This window comes from Anolis sagrei, chromosome 3 (assembly GCF_037176765.1).
Source record: "Anolis sagrei isolate rAnoSag1 chromosome 3, rAnoSag1.mat, whole genome shotgun sequence".
In the NCBI taxonomy this organism is placed as follows: domain Eukaryota; kingdom Metazoa; phylum Chordata; class Lepidosauria; order Squamata; family Dactyloidae; genus Anolis; species Anolis sagrei.
The window spans coordinates 221,907,197-221,932,809 of record NC_090023.1 but is presented as its reverse complement, the minus strand read 5'-3'; the positions used below and the strand labels follow the sequence as shown (position 1 = coordinate 221,932,809).

Below are 25,613 nucleotides of genomic sequence, written 5' to 3'. Positions count from 1 at the left end.
AGAATAAGGCAATAGCCCCAAACAACTGGAACAGGCCACTTTCCTTGCTTTTTTCCCATCCTTAATCCCCGAGTCTTTCCCCTCTGTTGCAGGAAGGAACTGTACATTGCACATAACCTGCCATGAGTTTTTTTGAAATAGCTTCCTCTCTCAGACATGGTTTGGATGCTATCTGGACACCAGTATCAAAATGATATTGACTTGCCAGTCAAGTTGGCTTCTGTTTAGGGAAGCATCACCATTTTATCTTGTTACTGCCTCATGCATACTATATAGTCTTAACATTTGCAGCATTGATTCACAGCCTTCCATTAGAGCATTAACACAGTATCTAGAAGGGAGAAACAATTCTCTGATTTGGATACACTTTTGTCACTGGAAGGTTCTTGTGATTGCTTGGTTGAAAGCCAATCACCAGATGTTGGTGAAGCCATCCTGTTTCAGGAGGAGATATTCTAGAGATTGGGAGTCATCACAAAGAAGGGTTTTTGTCTAATTATTATGTATTGAGGTTCTTCAGCTAAGGAATATGGAGAAGAGGTTTCAGAGGACCTCAAGATAATTTCTTGATACTGGAGCATCAAAAGTTGGATGGCAAGTTCTAGCTGTTCCCAGTCATCAATTGCCATGGAAGCCCAGTGTGATAAACTGTTCATAGGTGGAACTCTGCCTTGGCCCCAGGATTTTATTTGTTTTAAGGGTTTTTTTTCCTCACCTTTGAATAAAATTCCCAGAGCAGCTACCAGGATTTAAAAACATTCGCAGCTTCTGAAAAGCCAACTCTGAGATGGAATGATGCTAAGCTCTCCAAGTCTTCTTTTTCCCTTCTTCATGGCTTGAATGGGCAGCAGTTGCTCTGCCACCTGCCAAGAATGTAAATGGAGATACTGGGGTTGCATGATTGTAGATTAGGTCTTTAGTGTGCTAGGAGTTTCCTCCAAGGCACAGGAAAGAACAAATGATGCTTCAGTGCTTAAGAAAAGCTGTATGAGGCGTAGTGTGAATGCTCCAGCTGATGTGAAGATCCTGCCCTAGCAGCAATAGCTACATTATTGTCTGCATATCTCTTTGTTCAATTTCTACCTTTCTCCTCATTGCATCATGTTGCTATTTCCAAACTGCAATTCTTTTCTCTATCTTCTCCTTCCTTCTTCTTGTCTCGTGTCTTTCCTTCTTCTTTCTCCCCTCCTAAACCCCCGTAGACATTTCCGACTTTGAGAACAATAATGATAACCGTAGAGTGGCAGATATGAGTCAACGCCATGACAATCTCTCCACAGTGACCAATGCCTTGGTAGGAATGAGCCCGTCCTCCTCACTTTCTGCATTGTCCAGCCGAGCTGCTTCTGTCGCCAGTCTCCATGAGCGCATCATGTTTGCTCCAGGTAGTGAAGAGGCCATTGAGAGATTGAAGGTAAGTGCAGGGTCATGCATGCCATTATTTGTACTGCAGAGATAATGAGAGAAAAAAACATGACAGAAAAAGGTCATGGTATAACAAAACATTATTACTCTCTGGTGTATTGCCTATAAATCAGTGGTTCTCTACCTGTGGGCCCCCGGGTGTTTTGGCCTACAACTCCCAGAAATTCCAGCCAGTTTACCAACTGTTAGGATTTCTGGAAATTGAAAGCTGAAACATCTGGGGACCCACAGGTTGAGAACCACTGCAATAAATGAATGAGTATGCATTTGGAGTATGGTGCCTGAGAGACATCTATGGGAAGGACTCTCAAGTCAACTATTGAGAGGATAGCTCACATATGTTAGCCTGTAACTTCTGGCAGGCATTTCTAGCTTGATCAGTAATCAGAAGATGAACATTGTAATCAATAACATCATAGACACTTGAAGTCGCTAGCTCCTGCCCTAGAAAATAATGAATTCTGCAAAATGTACTGCAGTCAAAATGTTTCTAGTACACTCCAATGATGGCTATAAAATTCTAATGTTTAATTATTCTCTTCAGGAAACTGAGAAAATCATTGCTGAGTTGAATGAAACATGGGAGGAAAAGCTACGTAGAACAGAAGCAATCCGGATGGAAAGGTAGGAACTCGACAATGAGTCTGGATGGGTATGTTCATAATAAAAAGGTCTACATTAGGTGCAACATTTCATTTTACTATTTTATTTTATTCTTTTGGCAGAGAACGCTTCTGTAACTTAACAAAGCAGCCTTCAGGTGGTTTGGCACCATGTAATGGTTCTCAACCTGTGGGTCCCCAGATCTTCTGGCCTTCAACTCTCAGAAATCCTAACAGCTGGTAAACTGACTTGGATTTCTGGGAGTTGTAGGCCAAAACACCTGGGGACCCACAAGTTGAGAACCACTGATGTAAAGGATGTTATGTGCCTACCAAACTTGTGTTAATGTGACAAGTAAACACTGCATGCAGTGATTATGAATGATGTATGCTACCTGTTAAAGCCACCATATAAAAAAGTTATTACTCAAAGCTTTTTGAGTTTGTATAGTAGCTTCATGAAAGCTTGGGAATCCAAGAGTCTGGGAATTGTTGAGGCAACAAGAACCAACCACTTAAGAATTATTTTTTCTTAGAGCCTCATCAGAAAGGCTAGGCAAAGTGTCTTGCTTTGCCTGGCCTCCACAACAAAATAGAAAGGCAGCCGGCTGAATCCATCGCCCCGTGCGCAGCTTACTCTCAGCAAAGCTTTGTCCATTATAGTTGGGGACAGAGCCTCTGCTGGAAGTCACATAATGTTGTGTGATGGCCAGCGTGGGGCTCCATCCTGAAGAGGGTGTGGAAGCATCCTAGGATGCTGATTCCAGTAAGTATGATGAGGTCCTTACATGGGACATGAGATAGAAAATCTTTGTTAGATGTTGGGGTGCAAGTTCCTTGTTTACCAGTCCATCTCCTATAAAAACTAAAATTAGTAATATGTTCTGTAGGAAGCCATGACAAGAGATTCATTTTCTTGTTTGGCAGTTGTTTCCATTGTGACTTTGGTTCTTTTTGTACTTTCCACTTGTGATGGCTGATGGCTCCCAGATCAATTAGGTGATCAATTCAGATCTTAATGCAGGTTTTATAACATCTTCCCAAGGCACTGAACCTTGTTCTTTAGTATGTTCAGCATTTTAGAAAGTTCTTGTAAATCCGGCAAAAATCTGGAATGCATGCACTGCTCCATTGACATGAGAACCCCCAGCCACTACTGCCTTGCAGCTGCTATCAGGATTAATATTTGCCACTGTCCCACTCACGTCACAGTATCCAGATATCCATCCGTCATCCACACATTCCCCCAGCCCCCATTTCTTGGGGTTCCTTCTAACATACCTGGCTTTTAAAGATATACATATATGGCCATCAGTTCTATTTTCATATGATATGCTGTGTCTTTCTCAATATCCTTGCTTCTCTTATCACAAGCCCAGGCCTCAAAAGACATTTCATTTTTTTTCTCTTTTTACGTTTTCCAGGGAAGCTTTGCTGGCAGAAATGGGAGTGGCCATGAGAGAAGATGGTGGTACACTAGGAGTATTCTCTCCCAAGAAGGTAGGACATCTTGAAGCAGATTATATGTACAGTATGTACCAGTGTAAACGTTCTTCCCATCTTTAACTTTGTTGGTACATTACATTTTTGATAGCATTTGAATACATGAATCCCCTTCTCTTTTTGAAACTGCACTGATATTTTATTGCTGGCTTGTTGGTGCCATATCTATCTCTGAATGCTCTTTGAGTCACCTGCAGACCACACATGGTTGTTGTCCACAGGCTACCATTTATAGATTAACAATTATCCTTAGTAGGAACCATAAATTATTCATATGTTTGTCAGGGTTATGGTGATTGCTTATTTTATGATTTAGTTGTTTTTCTTCCATCTTTTGTCATGTAGCTACTACCAGTTGACCACCAGGAAGTTTTCCTGGAAAGTGTAGGGGTGCATTCCCCCAAGAAGGTTGGTCTGAAGGGTATTGTTGGCGTGATCTGTGTGGTACCTGTTAAAAATCTACCTCTTATCCTGTGACATTAGACACATTTGTGCTACCTTGTCCTAAGAAAATTTTCAAAATTCTGTTTGGAAGAGCTGGCTTCCTAGATCTTTTGCAATAAGTAGCACAAGAGGATGGATGACACAATGATCTTCAGCATGCTTTCTTTGACTTACATAAACATGAGCATTTTAAAGAGTGATGTAATGAACTTGCTTATTCAACTATCCTGTCTCAAGTAAAGGGGTTGCGTGGTTCCTCAATCTAGCGAGTTCTGCGTCACACTGTCTCTTCTCAGTGAAGAGCCCTCAGGTGCTATTTGCTCAGGGTCAGGATAAAAGACCTTATCTGCAGTAGTTGCTACTGGGTGCCTGCTCTTATGTGTTTCCATAGTTACAAGCAGAACTGTCAATCAAATGATTTTAGTCAATTCACTGCCTTTTGACTAAAGACTGAATAATGCTGCAAATACACAATTACAGTAGTACAATCACCTATTCAGCAATGATTCAGTCATTAGTCAAAACATGGTAGAATAGCCTGGAAATAAAAAATTAAATAAAAAATATTTTTAATCTCAATATGTTGAGATTAAAAATAAAATGGATGATGTTGATACAGACTTTTAAAATAGGAAATATGTTAAAAACCCAAGACCTAAAGTTACATTCTGTTGATTAGAGATTAAAACATTATATTTAGGAACCTAGTATTGCATGAATCTTGGATTCCAAGACCAGCTCCGGTTGCCCAGGTTTGGGGCTTCGAAATGTCTTAAACCATTGGTCCAATGTGGCTCAGCACAATCTGTGCTGTGACTGGCAGCATCTCTCCAGGGTTTCAGAAATGTTCCAAATCTTAACCTTTGACACCAGGCATTGAACTGGAATCTATTGTATACATGTTATGTGTTCTACATATTGGTCTACTGCCTTCCCACAAGGTAAGATGTATTATTTTGGACCAATAGTTATTGCTGATGAAATATTCTGTAGCTCTGCAGGAGTCAATCATATACCATGCAATTGTGGACAAGTCTACATAGGGATCACTAAACACAGTGCTCAAATACAAATCAAGGGACATGAAAGGCACTGCAGACTACTTCGACAAGAGAAGTCAGTCATAGCAGAGCACTTGATGAACCAACCTGGACACAGCATATTATTTGAGAACACAAAAATGCTGGACCACTCTAACAAATACCATGTTAGACTACACAGAGAAGCAACTGAAATCCACAAGCAGGTAGACAATTTGAACAGAAAAGAAGAAACTGTGAAAATGAACAAAATCTGGCTACCAGTATTTTAAAAAAAACCTCTAAAATTATAACAGTAAATAAAGAGCAACACTCAAAAATGGGGGAACTCCAGACAAGAAACAATCAGGGACAGCTAATCACCTCTCAACAAAGGATTTCCCCAGACAGTAAGAAGCCACACCTTGAAACTGCTAGGCCATTAAACGCTAATCAAGGTGGCCAATTGCAACATTCACACCTAGCTCCAGCAGACAAGAGTTCTTTCTCCCATCCTGGACATTCCACAGATATATAAACCCCATTTTCCTAGTTTCAACAGACCTCATAACCTCTGAGGATGCCTGCCATAGATGCAGGTGAAATGTCAGAAGACAATGCTTCTGGAACATGGCCAGACAGTCCGAAAAACTTACAACAACCCAGCGATTCCGGCCATGAAAGCCTTCGACAATTCATTCTGTTGCTCTTTCTCCACCCCATCAATCAGGTAGATGTTGGTGGTGACTTTTCTTGCAATAGTAGCTGGCTGGCTTTCTTGCCAGCATCAAAATGAACAGTAGCATATTCTTTCTTGTGAGTAGCAATCTGACTGCCATCCCACCTACTAGAGCAGTGGTTCTCAACCTGTGGGTCCCCAGGTCTACAACTCCCAGAAATCTCAGCCAGTTCACCAGCTGTTAAGATTTCTGTGAGTTGAAGGCCAAAACATCTGGAGAACCATTGTACTAGATTTTGTGAGTGAACAAGCACTAATGATGGCTAGAAACAGCTGCTGAGATGGGTCTCAGCTGGCTTGCAGAGAAAGAGAAATGGGTTGTGGAAAGCTAGTGTACTTTTCCATCGTAGCAGGCTTTAGCAATGAGCTGTGGCTGCATTTCAGGTGCCTTGGCAGCTGCTTCATGAAGGAACCTAATAGCACATCTGGGAACTCAGATTTGTTGACTTCATTTCATATATCCTGTAAGAGAAGATGGGAGGTTCTACTGTCTCTAGGGCTACATCTGCGGAAGCAATTTAATACTTCTTTTCACTTGGGTGTGCTTATTTGCTTGGTGTGGATTCCTAGTTCTTGCATGAGTTTACAGTTTGCAATATTCTTTGCATGGTGTTCAGACTGGTGTCATAATAATGGGATTGCCAATAGTGCTCTTTAGCCGTTTAACCCAACATAATGTTGAAGTTTTAAACTCGAATGTAGATTAGTGTGACTCCTTTTAAATTAGGTTATGAATATGCACTGCAGATTTGCTTCCTGATGCATGAAAGTCAATACCTTGGGCAAAAGTATGATAGCTGGGACCCTATGCTAGTTGTGCAAAGTGGGTCAGAATTAATGAAGGGAACATGTGCTAGAGACAGCAGAGCAAGTGAGAGACACAGCTGCGACAGGATAGCAGTGAAGTAATTTAACTCAGGAGGGACAGGATAAGGGTGAGGTAATGTAACAGTATTTTCCCTCTCCTTTTTATCCTTCTTTCCAATGCAATGACTGCAGCTGCGTCTCTCACTTGGTGTCCTCACTCGCACTCGTGTTCCCCTAATTCAGGCCTGCATTGCTCAAGTAGCGTAGCGTAGGGTCCCAGCTATCATACTATTGCCATACCTTGTATATTTTGTTTACACAAGAGATTGTTACTTTTGTTCCTTAAAAAAACAATTTAAAACAATGCAACGAGACATAAACTGAAATGGAAGTAACTCCAATAAAAAGTATATTTTTTAACAAATGCCTTTTATTATGGCATAAGCCAAAATGGAGTGCAGACTGCTTCATTCGATCCACTCAATCAATATAGCAGTGCTTGATAGGTTGAGTTTCTCAACATAGGCTAAGGTACCTGATATTTTGAAAAAACATCAACCACTGCAATACACTAATGAAATTGATCTAACAAAGCAGACTCGATTCCATTTTGGCTTATGCCATAATAAAAGACATCTGTTAGGAAACATCTTACTTTCTATGTCCCCAGACAAGAAAATCCTGGGGTAAGAGATTACTAGAGTCAGCATAGTTGCATGGTGTGAGCATTGGACTATGACCCCTGGGGCTCGATTCCCTACTCAGGTATAAGGGTGCATCTACTCCACTTTAGAATAATGCAGTTTGACACCACTTTAACTCAATAGTATGAAATCATGGAAGTTGTAGTTTTACAACCTCTTTAACCATCTCTGTCAATGGTGCTGGTGCCTCATCACACTACAGAGCCCAGTATTCCTTAGCATTGAGCTATGACAGTTAAAGTGATGTCAAACTGCCATATATTGATTTTACAGTGTAGATGCAGCTATAGAAGAGTGTCACTTTGTTCAGTAAATCCTAGGTTAATGTGCATAGGATTATACAATAAAACAACATACAGTAGAGTCTCACTTATCCAACCTTTGCTCATCCAACGTTCTGTATTATGCAATGCAGTCTGCCTCCCACTCGGATCCACATTGCGATGTTTTGGCGCTAAATTTGTAAATACAGTAATTACTACATAACGTTACAGTGTATTTTTCTGTTGATTTGTTGAAAAACATGATGTTTTGGTGCTTAATTTGTAAAATCATAACATAATTTCATGTTTAAGAGGCTTTTCCTTAATTCCTCCTTATTATCCAACATTTTCGTTTATCCAACATTCTGCTGGCCCATTTATGTTGGATAAGCGAGAATCTACTGTATATAGATAGATTAATATAATTTATTTTTAGCAAATTACCACAACACCAAAGCTCATCCTTACACTACCTAGTATTTTAAAAAAAGATAGAAACAAGGGGGCAAGGGAACCTTATTCTGCATGGAGTGAATAGCTTGCCTTGCTTCATCCTAGGTCTTGAAGTCATAAAAGAATACAAATATTCTTGTCAACCTTAGGGCTGTGCTTTTCAAGACGAGTCAGTATGGGATAGTGGTTTGAGCATTAGACTAGGACTCTGAAGACTGGAGGTTGAATCCCTACTTGACTATGGAAATCTAGTAGGTGACTTTGGGCACATCACACTTTCTCATCTTCAGAGGAAGGCAAAAGCAAGCCACTTCTGAACAAATGTTGTCAAGAAAACACCATGATAGGTTCATCTTAGAATGGTCATAAATCAAAAATGACTTGAAGGCACACGGTAACAAATAGTTTTAAAAATATTAGCATATGGTTTGAACACTTCAGAATGGTAAGCATCAAATTACAGAATTACCCAAATGTTTTCAAAGGTACCTATCAGTATGGTATAACAGAAGAAATTGAGTCTCTTGTTGTCTCATTGTGGTCAGACCTATGGGAAAAGTATGGATAGGCTCAGAGCTTGGAAGAGAGATTTTTGGGGGGGGGGGGAGAGGCAACTTTCAGAATCCCATAGCTATTATGGCTTGTGCTGTGGGATGCTGGTAACATTTCCAAGGTCTAGTAGACTTCTGCATTGAATGAGAAGAATGGCTTAATTTAATCTTTCTCAATTGTTTCTCGCAGACACCACATCTGGTCAACCTAAATGAGGATCCTCTGATGTCTGAGTGCCTTCTCTACTACATTAAAGATGGAATAACCAGGTAATGAATGTGATAAGAATAGTAATTTTCCCGCAGTGAACTGAGTGAATTGGTGTTGATATGTTTTAACACATGGTCCTCCCACTGTTGTCATACAGCCCTTCAAATATTGTTGGATTGCGCTTCCCATTATTCCTTGCTATGGCTGTGCAGCCTGCTGACATATGCACTCCAGCACCATCTGAAAAGCTGCATGATTATCAGTTTGATTATCAGTTCTAGTTTGAGCTAGAATAAACCCATGGCTCTTTGGAAATGTGGTTTTCGTTCATTTTTATCAAGTTTTATTCATTCATTTTTTAGTTAGGTCTAACAATTATATTTATGCCTATGTAAATACAGAGATCCTAGACTGTGATATCTGTATTTTCTTGACTGAAGTTCATATAGTTGGCATTACCTAAGACAAGATGAACCAACTGTATTTAGGGTTCTGTGTGTCAAAAGTAGCACCCTAATTATGACTACAAGCAAATTATTATTATTATTATTATTATTATTATTATTATTATATTTATATTTATATCCATTTTTTCTCTCCATAAGGAGATTCAAAGCAGCTAACAATAGAAGCATTACAATCCAGTTTAAATGTACACATATTAAAAGAGTATTAAACATCATTAGTATTAAAAACAATTCAGATTAAATCCATAAAAACTAGTGCAGCTGGGCTGTGCTACGCACTAAAGTAACAATCACTTCATTCATCTGCGTGCAATGATAATAGATTTGGTCAAAGTAATTCTATTATTAATTACTTGTTCAGAAAAGTACCCAGAATGCTTTGCAATGTTGGATTTTGGCACTAATTTACTGCTTTGTCCCCAACAGGGTTGGTCGAGAAGATGCTGAAAGGAGGCAAGACATTGTACTCAGTGGGCATTTCATCAAAGAAGAGCACTGCCTATTCCGAAGTGACACAAAGGGTGGCAGTGAAGGTGTGGTCATATAGAAAGCTCAATGGTTTCTAGCTCTATATCCCATAGAGAAGCTGACCATCTTCTCTTTCTCCCAAAACCCTTCCCCCCCTCAAAATGCAGCATTTAGAGCAAAGCAGCCAGATTGGGGAATGTTGTTTCTTTTCTTCTCAGTTTGTATTACTCACATTTGAGCCCTGCTCCAGGATCCCCCAGGGGTCAATTCCCCCCCCCCCAAAGGTTTTGTTTTAGAATGCCCCCAAATATTACCTAGGATATTTGGGGGGTGGGGTCCTTTCCTACCATACTTCAGCCTTCCCCAAGCCTTTCTTTTTTCGGACAGAAAGTGACTTCCTCTCACCTCCTGATGTTAACATTATCCACCCCCATTATGTTAATATTCCCCCATATCCTCAGGGGACATTTTGCAAGAGTAGATGCAGTGAGAGATGAGGCCCTCCAGGATTTCCAAGAGGGATAATGTGCCCCCTAGTCTTTCAAAGTTCTGTGTATGTTCTTAGAGACACATGCTCTTGACCTCTTGTGGATTTAGGTATCAGCACCAACTTTGCTGAAACAATATTTTCTAGTAGACTCCCTTAGAACGGTCTGCACAGAGCTGAAATTACTTTTGCAAGGGTTGAAGTGCAGGATGCCTATGAAAGTGGAGGAAAACCTGGAGAAAATATTTTGTTAACTTAAGGGAAATATGTCTTTAGAAATCTCTAGGTCCTCCAGCACAAATGTATAGCAACTTCTTGGAATTTGAGCATAGTCACACTGGAGGATCTAGAGATTCCTAGAAAGACCATATTAATTTGAACCCACAAGCCTGGAGGGCCAATTGCAATATGTTTTGGAGTTGAAGCTCAACATCTGACATGTCTTCGCATTTTTATGAGGGTCTGGGAACTATGGCTTTCCAAATATTGTTTGACTGTAGCTCACATAATCCCTTATCATTGACTCTTGGGTAAGGCTTATGGGGACTGCAGTCCAACAACATCCAAAAGTTTACCTTCATCTAGCCCTTCCACCCATCCCTCTATTGAATAGTCCATGACCACATAGTTAAGATGCCATTAATTCATTTTCAGCTCTCCAGATTCCATAGGTACTGGCATACATAATAAACTCACTATACAGTTGGAAGACATATCCCACAGTACAAATGGTTTGTGTGAAATTATGAGGAGTTAACATGTAGCAGCCATTTGTCTGAAATGACAACTCATGGGTATCTCGATGAGATTTGATCAAATTGAATTATTTCATAATCATAATAATAATAAATAAAATTTATTTATGCCTCACCCCTCTCCCCAAAGGGACTTGGGATGGCTTACAGCAAGCAACAATTACCAAAAAAATATATAAGAAATAAATGGTGAACAACAATAACAATAAACAATTATCATTTAGTACAGTTCATAGTTCCTTAAAACCAAATAGTTCCATTAAAAAGAGTAGACTAGGATTCTAATGATCCATGCAAACTCACTAGGTTTTGAATCTAGCCTTTGAGCCTCTGGATCATATATTGATGTGTTATAAAGTAATTTCTTGAAATATGTGATAATTTTTCAAATGACCATATCAAACGAGAACCCATATTTAGAATGGAAAGTGTTATCTTGCCTTATGTATATTAAAATCCCTATCTATTAAAATGTTCCATCTAATATGTATTGACTGCCTTCCAATATTTATCTTCTCATTCATCCAGTTGCCTAATCATCCATGTTTTTTAAACAAAGCCTGGAAAAAGAGTTGTTCCTTGTGTTTTTCACAGTACCTTTTATGTGCCTTTTATTCCCCACCCACTCCCAATTACACCTACATCTTTTCTGCACCAGTGGTGACCCTGGAACCTTGTGAGGGAGCAGACACCTATGTCAATGGCAAGAAAGTCACAGAACCCAGCATTCTAAGATCTGGTAAGTTCATTTGTCAAGGTAAAGGGATGGGGAGATGTGCTTTGGAGTAAGACAAAGATGCACAGGGAGGGCACACTATGAGCTTGGTTAGTGTTTGGTGTTTCCAAAGATCACCAAGATCCATCAGCTGAGGCCAGACTTATGAGGTAAACTGAACTGCCAGCGCCCCTTGTTAGCTGAGGAGTTGTTGCCTCAAAAGTAATATTTCTCACCTTGGGAATATGCTCAAAGATATGTGAGGGAAGATTTGCATTTAAGCTGCCCCAATGGCTCCAGGAGGGGAATTCAGAGAGGCTTTCAAAGAGGCAAGTCGAGTACCTTTTTGCAAGTTTCATCTTGGGGACAGACCAATCCCAGTCACCTTCAAGAGAGCCATTGCTGCACTTTCTTTCTGGCAAAAAGTCAAGCTGGCCTGGGGCCTGTGTTTCCTTTCGGATCCAATCAGTAAAGATGATGTGGAAAAAGGTACCCCACCCCATATAATTGGTGTTTCTTTGCTAAAACCTGTAAAATGGGTAATTGTTGATTGGTTTAACAACCCATTAAACAAGCATTGGAAGACCACTTTGTTTCCACCCCTCTTCTGAATCTGGTCTCTGCCTGGTCCTTGCAGGAAATCGCATCATCATGGGGAAGAGCCACGTCTTTCGCTTTAACCATCCAGAGCAGGCACGGCAGGAGCGAGAGCGGACTCCCTGCGCAGAAACGCCCGCTGAACCGGTGGATTGGGCTTTTGCCCAAAGAGAACTTCTGGAGAAACAAGGCATTGATATGAAGCAGGAGATGGAACAAAGGTGAGTAGATAGAAAAGCATAAGAAAAACTGAGGAGCAGGAATAAGAATTCAGAGACCTATTGCTAAATGGCAGAGCAAACAGTCTGTGTGTAGGAGGTCTCAAGCCCAATTCCCACAATGTCCATCTGGCAGGACCAGGTAGGAGGTGATGAGAAGGATCTCTGCTAGAGAATCACTGTGTCTCATAAGACAGAAAACAGGTATACCTCAGTTAACAAAGAAAATGTGTTCCTTGGCATTACTTTGTAAACAGAGAATTTGTTACCAGAGGCATTAATGACATAGAAAGATGAGAGAGATGCCTTCACCACAAAAAGAAAAGCAGTACAAGGTGTTTTCCATAAATCCTTTTTATTCAAAATTAACTATATGTGAAATGAAGCATCCAAGCCAGATAAGTTTCACATAAGTAAACAAAAACTGTGAACTTTCTGAGGAGGACATGAAGGCTTCTTCAAGAATGCATTCAGTGGATGACCGGCCTCCACTTTTCTGATATCTTTTCTGTCAGCGCAAGCTGTTTTCAGGAGGTGCCCTGCTCTTATTAGGAATAGAGTTGATGTACACAGGAGAACAGTTGATAAAAAAATTAATAAAATCACAAAAGCTCCAAATTCTAACTCCTTCCTGATCCAACAGCCAAAAGTCTCTGGAAAGTCTATAGAAAAGGTTGGGACGTTGATCCAATTGTGGTCTTTGCTTACTTGCCTTGCTTCTGTGCCTTTTCTTCCTTGTTTCATGTATCTGTGGTAAGATCTCTTTTGCTTGTAAAACTAGCTGTCCAACTGTTTGATTTCTATCTATCAACTTTTTACATGCAATGTTTTTGCATCCTTACTTGTTTTAGCACCTCCTGGACAAATGGCTGACACTACAGAGGCTGCCAGAGCTAGCTGTAAAGCTTTGCCTTAAGGCAGTGTTTTAAAGGGAAGTCTTTTTTTTAAAGGCTAACTAAGGTTCCCACGACTACTATACATAAACAGACTAGACCCTTCTAACTAAAGAAGGCTTAAATTGGGGGAAATAGTGGGGGCACGACAATTTCCATTCTTGTGGCTAAATTTTTAGTTGAATACTTTTTTAACTTGTTGAGAGATGCTTATCTGTTGTTTTGTTGTTCACACAGCTGCTATTTGCCCTGCCTGTTATAGGCAGATATACATGGCTATAAGTACTTTGGGAGAAATATTAAATACTAAATAAAAAAATGATTTGCCAGAATGAAATGCCACTCTTTCCCAGCTCCAGCTTTGTTTACTGCAAATACACTGCTTCAATCTGACACTAAAAGTCTGTGTTTCTCCAGTCTTCCTTTACCATCTAGTGCAGTGGTTCTCAACCTGTGGGTCTCCAGGTGTTTTGGCCTACAACTCCCAGAAATCTCAGCCAGTTTACCAGCTGTTAGGATTTCAGGGAATTGAAGGCCAAAACATCTGGGGACCCACAGGTTGAGAACCACTGATATAGTGCATCTTTCTAGTACTAGTGCTGCTAAAATTGTCATGCTAGGCAAAGGATTAGAAGGAAAGCCAGAGGGTTTGGCTTATGGAAAAAAAGTGTTTCACTATCAGAGCATTTGTTAACCGAGATATGCATGTACTAATGAGATTGTCAATGGTCAGATACTGTATAAGGCAGGTTTACAGGTCCAAAAGAAGTCTGGATTTGGGGGTGGAGAAATGGCAATAAATAATAAATACTCTCGCTCTTTGAAACTGTCCATGTTTCTTTACTATTCTTATTTTTATGCAGGCTTCAGGAACTTGAAGACCAGTACCGGAAGGAAAGAGAAGAGGCTAATTACCTTCTTGAGCAACAAAGACTCGTAAGTAATAAATATATTGCTTTTTCAACAACAACAAAAAAAGGGGGACAGCTGTCTTCTGGTAGATGAAAGAAACAGATGTTTTCATAATAACCTTCCAAAATTTATGTAACACAGAGATTCGAGGGTGAAGAAGAATTTTGTTTGGTTCATATTTTTAGCTGAAACAACATAATTCACGCCTTCTGAATTTGAACACAATTATTTTTCAGATTTTGTTCTCTCTTAATTTTCCAGTGTCATTCTCCATTAAAAATTGTGTGCCAAAAAGTATTCAATTTTAGGGGTTTTGTATTCAAAACATGCACATGAAGGATAATTGCATCTAGAAATCAGCATACATTTTACACTGTTCTTATGCAGAAAATGGACAAAACAAATTTAACACAATATCAGTGACTAACAGAAGCCCTGTTGCATGTCCCAGCACTCAGAATTCCTAGGTTGAAGAGTATGTGAGACAGGACTTTTTGTATAGTAGTACATTGGCTATAGAACTGCTTCCCAAGGGAAATCAGTCCGGTTTGGTCTCTACTGAGACTATGGTGACAGCCAATATGTTACTGTTTTTCAGGACCTTTGGCACTTAAGACCAGGTTGAGGGTTTGAGATTTTTTAAATTGTGTGGGATGTTATACCTGACCAGAAGATGGGTGGTTTGAATCCGCGGGATGGGGTGAGCTCTTGCTGTTAGTCCCAACTTCTGCCAAACTAGCAGTTCGAAAACATGCAAATGTGAGAAGATCAATAGATATCGCCTCGGCGGGAAGGTAAACTGCACTCTGTCATGCCAGCCACATGACATAGGAGGTGTCTATGGGCAACGCAGGTTCTTCGGCTTAGAAATTGAGATTAGCATCACACCTCAGAGCCAGGAGGGGAAGCCTTTACTGTTATCTGTGTATTTGTGTTTCATTGTTTCTAGGCATTGAATGTTTGCCTTGTGTCTGTAAATGCTGGAATGTGCCTTGAGTCCCCTTGGGGATATAGGACAGAATACAAATTATTATTATTATTGTTATTGTTATTAAAATATCATTTTAATCGGGTTTTTATCTGGTATGCATCTCCTCATAAGTTTTCTTGGAGACTGTGCACATCATGATTCTGTATCTCATGAAATTCTGTAAACTATTAACCTAGAATGGTGATTACTAAGGAAGGAAAATAAATTCTTTATTGCATAGAATGGAATATTTTTTCAGTTAGTGGGGTAAAGATGATATCACAGTCATGAACTGCTCCTCTGTTTCTCCTTGCAGGATTATGAGAGTAAACTGGAGGCTTTACAGAAGCAGATGGACTCTAGATACTATCCTGAGGCTAATGAGGAAGAGGAGGAACCTGAGGATGAAGGTAAGAATTTAGTAAAAGGAAGGTTCTTTTTTGAGGAGGTTTTCATGCGATAATTCATATTCATTTGCAGATACTCACATGTTTATATCTCACCTTTTCTCCACTACTGGAATTTAATTAAGGGGACTCATAAGTTACACTGTATAACAAAATTTGAAAAAAAAATCTATTCCTTTTCCTGTTTAATTGTACTTACTTTGAAAGTTGTTTTTTTTACTCCAAAAACTTCATTTTTGTTGCTGAGGGTAGTACTATTATTTTCTTCAGTCTACTATGCATTTTGTTTGCAATTTTCCTTAATGACTGTGCAAACTGCAAAAACAAAGTTTAATATACATTTTCCATGTTTTTATGATAGAACCAATTAGGAAATGACATTTCTAACCCAGGAACAAAAATTATGTTACATAGTATTATTAAAAATAATATAGATTAAAAATCTAGAAAACACCTGTCCATTCGCACACAAAAACAATCACACAATTACACAATCTATAGAGATAAAACTATTTAAAATTTATTAAAATACAGATTTTTTTTAAATCAACTGAACAGCATCTTTTTAAAAAGCCCAAGGGCTGATTTGCCAAGGTAGTCCAAAATAAATAAAAAGGAATTCCCTCTTCTTCTTCCTCTTCCTCTTCCTCTTCTTCTTCTTCTTCTTCTTCTTCTTCTTCTTCTTCTTCTTTTTGGTATAAATAGCTATTCTTAGCATTACGGTGTTATGCTACAAAAGTATAATTTCAGCGGAAGTATTGTAACATTAAAAATAAAAATTGATTTGATATTCTATTTTATGCTTTTAATGTATTGTGTTTTAATTGTTATGACATTTTTTGTTATATCATGTTCATTTAGTTTAATTTTCGATCAATTTTGGTTTGGAAGTTATATTGGTTTCATTTTATTTCATGTTTATGTCTTGATTGCTGCTTGTTTGCTTTATGCATTGAATGTTTGCCATTTCTGTCATTTTTTTGAAACTGTCCTGAGTCCCTTCAGGGAGAGAGGGCGGGTTATAAATAAAGTATATTATTATTATTATTATTATTATTATTATTATTATTTAAAAAGGTAGAAAGGAGAAGAGAAAGAGAACTTTTTTGTTTTGGTATGTCTTTGAATTATAAAAGAAACTAACCTGAAGGTAGGAACAGAATGTTGCAGTTGGAAAATAAGCTGGGACAGCAAAAATATTGTTTGGACATATATTTAGAAGCACAGCAAAAACAGAGAACGACAGCAACAACTTTTGCAACCTCCTAACACGTTAACCCTGCCTGGAGGAACCCATACATAAAAATATAAATAAGAGCTTGGTCTGCAAAGAAAGTAACTGTTTTGAGTGTTTTATTTCCCCAGTTCAGTGGACAGAGCGGGAGTTTGAGTTGGCGCTCTGGGGCTTCAGGAAGTGGAAGTGGTACCAATTTACGTCTCTCCGGGACCAACTGTGGGGCAATGCCATTTTCCTCAAGGAGGCCAATGCCATCAGTGTGGAGTTGAAGAAGAAGGTGAGAAATTTCTGCCACAGATGGTGATGATGATGAGCAGCTTTTGGGTTTAGTTACTCTTCCCTGGGCTGAAACAGAATCAAACAATTTTATTGCACAGGAGATGTTAGAGGATGTGTGCATTATAAAAAACTGATGCAAGTGGCGAGGAAGCACTTGTCTCATAGTGATAGGTTGGCACATAAATACAGTAGTTAGTTTACTTCCATTTTACAAATGCCAACTGCTGCTCTACACATTTTGAAAGATCTGATGAATTCACTAAGGATACCTCTATCAATGGTTAATAGCTATGTTAGCTAAATGGGCCCTCCAGGGAAAAAGCCAGAATACATTTAATTAGTAGATGGTGAAAAAAGGTGAATGTTCAGGATTTTGCTCAATTTTTGAGAAGGTCTTGTTATTCTATACAGCAAGTGATGTGTAATTCGAAGTGCTCTCTATGAGTGAAGCAGTGCTAACTACCAATACTTATTATTCACTTTCAGGTTCAGTTTCAATTCGTACTCCTGACAGACACTTTGTACTCTCCTCTGCCTCCTGATTTGCTTCCTCCGGATGCTGCCAAAGATCGCGAGAAACGCCCTTTCCCAAGAACTATTGTGGCAGTGGAGGTTCAGGACCAGAAGAATGGAGCAACTCACTACTGGACTCTGGAAAAACTCAGGTAGGTAGAAAGAAGAGGCATAGGAGTTTTGGTCACCTGGAAGAAAGGGGCCACAGAATATTCAATTATCAATGGACATTGCACTGAACCATCTTAATGTTCAATAGGCCAAACAGTGATGCCTCAGTCGAAGGGGATTTCTTCATAAACATGTATTAACATGCTTTGCCAGGTTATTTGAGAGCCTACATATCACCGTTTGGACATGAGGGTTGAATTTAAGAATGAAGATCATATTGTGTGGCCATGTTATCCAGCAATTATGTTTCTATGAAAGGTTTCTGTGCAAACAGAAATGCTTCTAATGCTATACATCTCATAATTGCATTGTTGCTATAGCAAAGTCAAAGAGACACTGTAGTTTGTGGCTGAAATTGCTATTTGATCCCATGCCGAGAACTCATGCAAGTGACAGACTTAATGTCAATGCTGAGTGGATTTGGAATGCCATTTATCAATCCACATTTTGGCCAAATCATGAAACAGATTGAAATCTAAATTCTCCCTATGGCAGAACAGAAATACATCCAGCCCTTGGAACATGCTGAATGGCACCTATTAGTGCTGGTGTACATAGGACTGACACCTGCGAAGATAGGACATTATTCTAAACTCTGAGCTATACTCAGATTCCCTTCATTGTTCAATGTGTTTTGCACAGATTCCTGTTCCAAGGTGGGGTTGGACAGTATTCCCCATGGAATAGTGTGTCTCTAGTGAATGGATCAGGATTCAGCATTAGTTTTTTAAAGCGTGCAGGTAAAATAGTGGTATAGATGTAGGTATATCAATGAGGAATTACAGGCTCATTTCTTTTCTTTGCTACTGCAGGCAGAGGTTGGACCTGATGCGAGAGATGTATGACCGGGCTGCCGAAGTGCCCTCTAGTGTTATAGAAGACTGTGACAATGTGGTGACGGGCGGAGACCCCTTTTATGACCGCTTCCCTTGGTTCAGGCTGGTCGGCAGGTGAGAGCTTTGATCAACTGTATTGCAATGCCATCCCACACTAATGAGATCAAAAGAAAATAAGCGGCTCGTGGCAACAACAAAGACAACTGCAGCCACTTCTGCAGTGGAGCAGGGAAACACTTGAACATTAGATTGCACATCAATCTAATTGTGTAGAATACTGGTCCCTATACATGCACGGAACTTGGAAAAGTCACTTTTGGGGGCAGTGTATCTATTCAGACTAAAGAAGGAGGAGTGGGCTATATCTTCCTCTCTTCTCATTTATTTATGTCACTATCCTTATGTGGAGAGTGAATGTGTATCCATGACCTCACAACCTCTGAGGATGCTTGCCACAGATGCAGACAAAACATCAAGAGAGAATACTTCTAGAACATGGCCATACAGCCCGGAAAACCTACAACAACCCAGTGATTCAGGACGTGAAAGCCTTCGACACTATCTGTGGAATCTTTCCATGTGATATATGACACTAAACATTTGGTGTTGTGCATTACCTGGTGAGCCTTCATATTCAGAGCAGGCTCTCCACTAACTTTCCATATGAGGAGCATGGAAACACACAATAAGGGAGGAGGAGGAGATAGGACATCCACACCGCCTCCCAGGAATTTGTTTCATAATACCTGAACAGGACTTCACTCTGTAAGGATCTTACACTGCCCTCCAAGTTTCCGTTCCTGAGTTAGTTGACCTCCATTTATATCAATGTGGGGTCTATTAAAAATATAGCCACATTTACAGCCAACAAGATCATACATCTGTGTTTCTTTGCAAGATTTCTGTGCAAACAGGCACCATTCCCAATACTGCCTTTATATGTACATAAATGGCAGTATAGTCTATTCATGTGGCCTTTTCTGATGTCCAGTTGCGTGGTGTTCGAGTATGTTTCCCTTCTCTACATTATAATGATGACTGGAATTTCCTCTAGGAAAGTATATTGAGTTTTCATAGTCTGCAAACTCTATGATCCTAGGGGACAACTTTGGATGTTGTCCAAACTAAATTGTAGTCTTTCAAGCAGGACACCAACTTGTGACCTCTGGATAGGAAAGAATTGCTACATTCAGATATATTGGAATTGCACACACACGTGCCCCATATTACAATGTAGAAAAACCTTCTGGCCAGTTGGGAGTGAATATTGTACTCTCGTGTTGGACAAAAAAACACTCTTTCATAGTTATATACAGCCAAGGAACTTCTTATGTAGGTTTTATACATTTGTGTGTGTGTGTTATGTGGATTTCTACCCATATATTTATAATGTGTGGTCTTCTGTGCTTCCATGTAACTAATAGGAACAAAAGTGATGCCATCAGCTGGGTGTTGCTCAAGGCTAGGTAAAAAAGGGTTTGACATTGAACTTCAATGAGCATGGATGAGCTCTCTCTGTCAGCTCCAGCTCCCCATGTAGGGACATGAGAGAAGCCTCCCACAAGGAGGGTAAAACATCAAAACATCCAGGCATCCCCTGGGCAACATCCTTGCAGATGGCCAATTCTCTCACACCAGAAGTGACTTGCAGTTTCTCAAGTTGCTCCTGACACACACAAACAAAATTGAACTTCATTTGGATTCATCTGAAGTATGACCCATCCCACTGTCTACATTCACAATGAAAATACTGTCTGAAAATAAGAAGACACTTATTTTCCAAAGCCACATATTGGCTTCATTGAAGGTGGTTTTGGGGTTTCCTATGCAGTGAAGCATTGGATCTTACAGAATTTTCAGCTGATGGCATTGTTGTCTCCACCATTAGATGTGTTTGGTTTGGGAGGTTTTTCATCTCTTTCCTTCCTGATTAACCTTTCTGCTTGTTTGAAACGAACAGGCAAGGCAAGCCTACTCTGCGTGTGTGTACGTGTGTGCGTGCTTGGAATAGTTGGTGTTAACCTGTCTCCTATCTTGTTGTACTAACCTTAGTTCAGATATCTCTGGCTGCAACAGCTCTCCTATTTTCAACACATGCATGAGCGAGCGCATGGCTGATCTCACCCCCTCCCCCACCTTCTCGAACCCTGACTCCGACATCACCGAGCCTGCTGACGAGCAGCACGTGGGGAAGGAGGAGGAGGAGGAGGAGGACCTGGAGGAAGACATCTTTCCGGAGTACCCGCTGTATGATGGCCAGGATCCATTTTACGACCGCTCCCCCCTGTTCAGTTTAGTAGGAAGGTTGGTGAGGTCTTAGGAGAGCATGCTGGGAAGGAACTAGCTCTTTCGCATAAGAGACCTGCTTTCCCATGATAAGGCATTCAGGGACAGGTGAGCTGCCAGCCGTTCTGTGGAGAAGGGTGGGGCCAAAAAAGAAATAAGAAAACAGAGATTATACATAAGGGGTCAGTGGCCACGTGGTGGGACAACTTGCAGTAAGAGGGTTTTTTTAAGTAAAAGGCACAAGTTCAGATCCTGCCAAGCCACCCTAGCTGATATTTGCTCAGGAAACTTGCATTACATATGAAGTTAACGTGGTTCCCTGTTGATGCTGGTGCCGGAGGCAGAGAGAGAACTGAGATGTGTATCTTTAAAATAAAGTAACCCTGTGATGCCATTCCGGAGCAAAAAGGAGTAATTGGTGACAAAAGTCCATTCCATTAAAAAGTAGTAAATAAATAGTAAGTGGGCATTCATTACCTAGTATAGAGTATAAGATTTGCATTTGGGGCATTTCCCAGCAAATAAAAGCAAGGATTTCAAGAAATAAAAAAGATGACAAGAGATTGACTTCCAAAAAATGAACTCCGTGATGTGCATTGAAGACAGTTGCTCTTTATATGGCCATCTGATGCTATTTCCTTTTCTTATGGCCAGTATTATTTGTTCTACTCATCCTTCTTCATAAAAGGATTGAGTATATTTTTGACACACTGCAGTTTTGCAGAAGCAACTTTATTCCTAAGAGGCAAACCTCGTCGATTTTCATTTCTATTAATGGAATTGATAGCTTCATCCTCACTTTCTTGCAGATTGCATTTGTGACCGTAAATACCAATGTCATGTAGATTTCCTACTATGCTTTTGAATGTAAAATCAAAAGATGTTAGCTGGCCCTGATTGATTCTTGTCTGGAATTCCCCTAGCTACCAGTGTTTAAAAACCCTAAAAATTAGAATAATAAATAAAGAACAACACTCTTTATTTAAAAGCCAGGGAATTCCAGAAAATAATCAATCACGGCCAGCTAACACCTCCCAACAAAGGATTCCCCCAGGCAGGAACCAGCCAGGCCTTGAAACTACAGGCCACTAAATGCTAACCAAGATGGCAAATTGCAACATTCACACATACCTGTAGCAGACAAGTGTTCTTTCTCCCATGCTGGACATTCCACAGATATATAAACCTCACTTACTTAGTTTCCAACCTTCAACCTTGGAGGATGCCTGCCATAGATGTGGGTGAAACATCAGGAGAGAGTACTTTTGGAACATGGCCATACAGCCCAGAAAATGTACAGCAATCCAATATTTGCTATCTTTGCAAGACCATTATGGATTTTGCCTAGACCGGAGTAAATGTTTGTCTTTTTTTACCCACCCTTCATGGGATCAAAATGATAAATCATGATGGTTATGATCTCTTATTAATTGGTATGAGATTATTTAGGTTAGAGTATCCAGATTTTTTACAAAAATCAGAGATGGAGAAAAAAACAGGGTTCTTGCACTTTTAAGAGTTGCAAAGAAGAGGGAATTTGCACAAGTGCACCTATCAAATATGCAGGGGCCCTGCATATCGCCATACTCCTTCAGGAAATAAGTCTTTTTCACTAGTTTCCTAATTTGTAAATAGGATTCAGGAAAACGGGAGTGAACAAGGGAGGAAAGGGGCCTGGAATAGGGAGAAAGGGAGATGATGGACTAGTCCCGCAGTCTCAGACCGAAAGAGCTGGCTTCTTCCTCTTTTTCCCCCCCTTCTCTTGGGGGATTGAGATTTCAAATCAATAAACAGGCCAAACTGCCAAATATCTCAATGAGGGAAAACCCTCTCCCCCAATCCTGTGAAAATGTTCTTGGGAGTCTTTTGGGTCAGACAAAATTGACTCCCTTCATGCAGCAGCTGTGCCGTTCACATTTCTCGTGAAGTGTGCTTTGATTGGATCCTTGTCTTTGATTTTTTTTCATTTTCCTTATTTATTTATTTTTTTAGCTGCTGGCTCTTTCTCCAAAGCTTTAGCAAAATTGGGAGGGTTATTTCACTTTTGTCTTCCTTTTGAAAGGCTTTTCTTTGGTCTGAGCATGCCATCTCTGCACCTCACCAATCTTGTGGTTAGCGCCTCTGTCCTACTCTGTTTCTTTAATGACAATTAGCCTCTTTCTACCTTCCTTGGTCCCACTCTCCACCTCATTTCCTGTTCTTGCCTTTCTTGGTTTTTTTTCTCTTTTCTCCTCTTACTGTTACTTTCTCTGAAATCACTCCCCAGTTCTTTCTCTCTTCAATCGTCTCGATTTCAGGCCTGTTTCATAATGTGTCATGCTTACTGGTGGTCATAAAAACACTCCAAAAATATATGTTTCAAGCTTCCTTTAGAGTTAGGGTCCTTCCACACAGCCCTATGTCCCAGAATATCAAGGCAGAAAATCTCACATTATCTGAGTGTGGACTCAGATAACCCAGTTCAAAGCAGATATTGTGAGATTTTCTGCCTTGATATTCTGGGATACAGGGCAGTGTGGAAGGGCCCTTAGAGCAACGCTGGTTGATGAGCTGCAGCCCCAAGCTTCCCGGCAAGCATACTCATGTACAAGTCAACCTCATGTATGCATTAAAGGTAGGATTTGGGACCAAAATTATGGATTTGTAGATGACCTTTAGGGCCCCCCGGTGGTGCAGCAGGTTAAACCACTGAGCTGCTGAACTTGCTGACCAAAAGGTTGGTGGTTTGAATCCGGTGAGCGGGGTGATCTCACATTGTTAGGCCCAGTTACTGCCAATCTAGCAGTTCGAAAACACACAAATGTGAGTAGATCAATAGGTATCGCTTCTGCGGGAAGGCAACAGCGCTCCATGCAGTCATGCTGGCCACACGACCTTGGAGGCATCTATGGACAACTCCTGCTCTTTGGCTTGGAAATGGAGATGTGCACCACCCCCCAGAGCCGGACATGACTAGAAACCTTTACCTTTAATATGACCTGTGGATAAGTCAAGAGTAATTCCATAGAGATGGGAAAGCATCAACAAAATTCTCTAAAATTTGGAAAGTTCAATATTTTTGCTAAAAAGAGACTGTCATCTATCAGTTCCATGTGTGCATGTTTTCTCTACCAAGGATTAGCAGCCAGCAAAATTTGGATTCAACTATTAAGCTTTGCTCTGGTATTTCTTGGTTGAAGAAATGCTGATTTACTTTGAGGTGTCATCATGAGCCAAGTCACAGCACATATTGTACTACCATAGGATTATCTACAAATAAAAGCCCTTTGCAATTCAGTTGTGATGAAATCTAGCAAAAAGCAGTGTTTTCACTGCATTGTGAGGGTGGCAAAGGAGGGCTATAAAAGCAATGACTTTTAGTGCTGGGTTGGAGCAATGAATTACACATGCTTTGGGCAAGAGTGCTGCTCTGAGTCTCTCTAAAGAGAAAAAAGGATAGGAATAAATATAATAATGATGTAATAAAGGGGGACCCTATTGGTAGGCAGGCATACAAATAGAAGTATCACAGCACCTGCCTCCTGAAGTCCTCACTGAGCTGTGCTTATTGATTATCATGTCTGTTCCCCTTCCTTAGAACAATAATGGTTTGTCCTACTTTGGTATGCAGATTGCTAAGACATTAATGGATGTCTCTGTGTTCTGTTAGTGCTAAAATGCACATTCCATTACTGTATATGGACCCATAATGGCAGCAAATTACACTATACACACATTCTATATTATTATAAAATGCCAATCAAATGGAGCAAGGTTTAAAACAATTCATGAAGTAACGAAGCAAAGACTTAAAAAATGTATAGATTGTGTAATACCATGCTGGGTATTTCTATTTATATCAAGAATACTCAATATTGTGTGGGTCACATTGTTAAGTTGCTAGCTGGCATTGGAGTTAATGGGTTTCAAGAGGGGAAATACATTCCTTGTGTAGCTTCCTTATTGATGTGTCCTCTTTATTTATTTATCGTATCAGAAGTGAACCGAGGGTACAGTTGTAATGTATTTAAGAACACAAAGTTTACAAACTTGGCATTATACTAAATGTCCTTTGACCAGTAACTGGCTACTTGGAATGCCTCTGGTGTTGCTGTAAGAAGGTCCTCCACTGTACACATGGCAGATTTCAGACTGCATTATAATAGGTGGCGTATGGTTTGCTCTTCTCCACACTCACCTGTTGTGGACTCCACTTTGTAGCCCCATTTTTTAAGGTTAGCTCTGCATCTTATGGTGCCAGAGCGCAGTCTGCTCAGTGCCTTCCAAGTCGCTCAGTCTTCTATGTGCCCAGGAGGGAGTCTCTCAATATCAGCCATGGCTTGATGTTCTGAGTTTTAGCTTGCCACTTTTGGACTCTCGCTTGCTGAGGTGTTCCTGCGACTGTAGATCTTAGAAAACTATTTCTTGATCTAAGGCGTTGGCGTGCTGCCTGATATCCGAACAAGGGATGGGCTGGAGTTGTCATGGCCTTGGTCCTTTCATTATTGGCTGCTTCTTCCTGACTGATGTCAGGTGGTGCAATACTGGCTAATAATTTCTCCAGTGGTGTAGGACATAGACATCCTGTGATAATGCTGCATGTCTCATTAAGAGCCACATCCACTGTTTTAACGTGGTGAAATATTTTCCACACTGGGCATGCATACTCAACAGCAGATTAGCAAAACACAACGGCAGATGT

General features: G+C 40.1%; 1 protein-coding gene across 21 annotated transcripts in view; it reads left to right on the top strand.

Moving 5' to 3' along the window:
- The window catches only part of KIF1A (kinesin family member 1A), a 139,361-nt gene that overhangs the window by 63,343 nt on the left and 50,405 nt on the right, over positions 1-25,613 (top strand). For 6 of the 21 annotated variants that reach the window (XM_060768087.2, XM_060768086.2, XM_060768085.2 and 3 more), the window contains 12 exons: positions 1,281-1,414; positions 1,970-2,049; positions 3,452-3,527; positions 8,701-8,780; positions 9,615-9,721; positions 11,557-11,637; positions 12,251-12,431; positions 14,185-14,257; positions 15,520-15,613; positions 16,976-17,124; positions 17,613-17,791; positions 18,623-18,760. In XM_060768087.2, the coding sequence (XP_060624070.2) occupies positions 1,281-1,414; positions 1,970-2,049; positions 3,452-3,527; positions 8,701-8,780; positions 9,615-9,721; positions 11,557-11,637; positions 12,251-12,431; positions 14,185-14,257; positions 15,520-15,613; positions 16,976-17,124; positions 17,613-17,791; positions 18,623-18,760 (1,372 nt within the window). Of the gene's footprint in view, positions 1-1,202; positions 1,415-1,969; positions 2,050-3,451; positions 3,528-8,700; positions 8,781-9,614; positions 9,722-11,556; positions 11,638-12,250; positions 12,432-14,184; positions 14,258-15,519; positions 15,614-16,975; positions 17,125-17,612; positions 17,792-18,622; positions 18,761-20,722; positions 20,951-25,613 lie in introns of all 21 variants that reach the window. The other 15 variants (XM_060768079.2, XM_060768073.2, XM_060768078.2 and 12 more) reach the window with 3 other exon arrangements.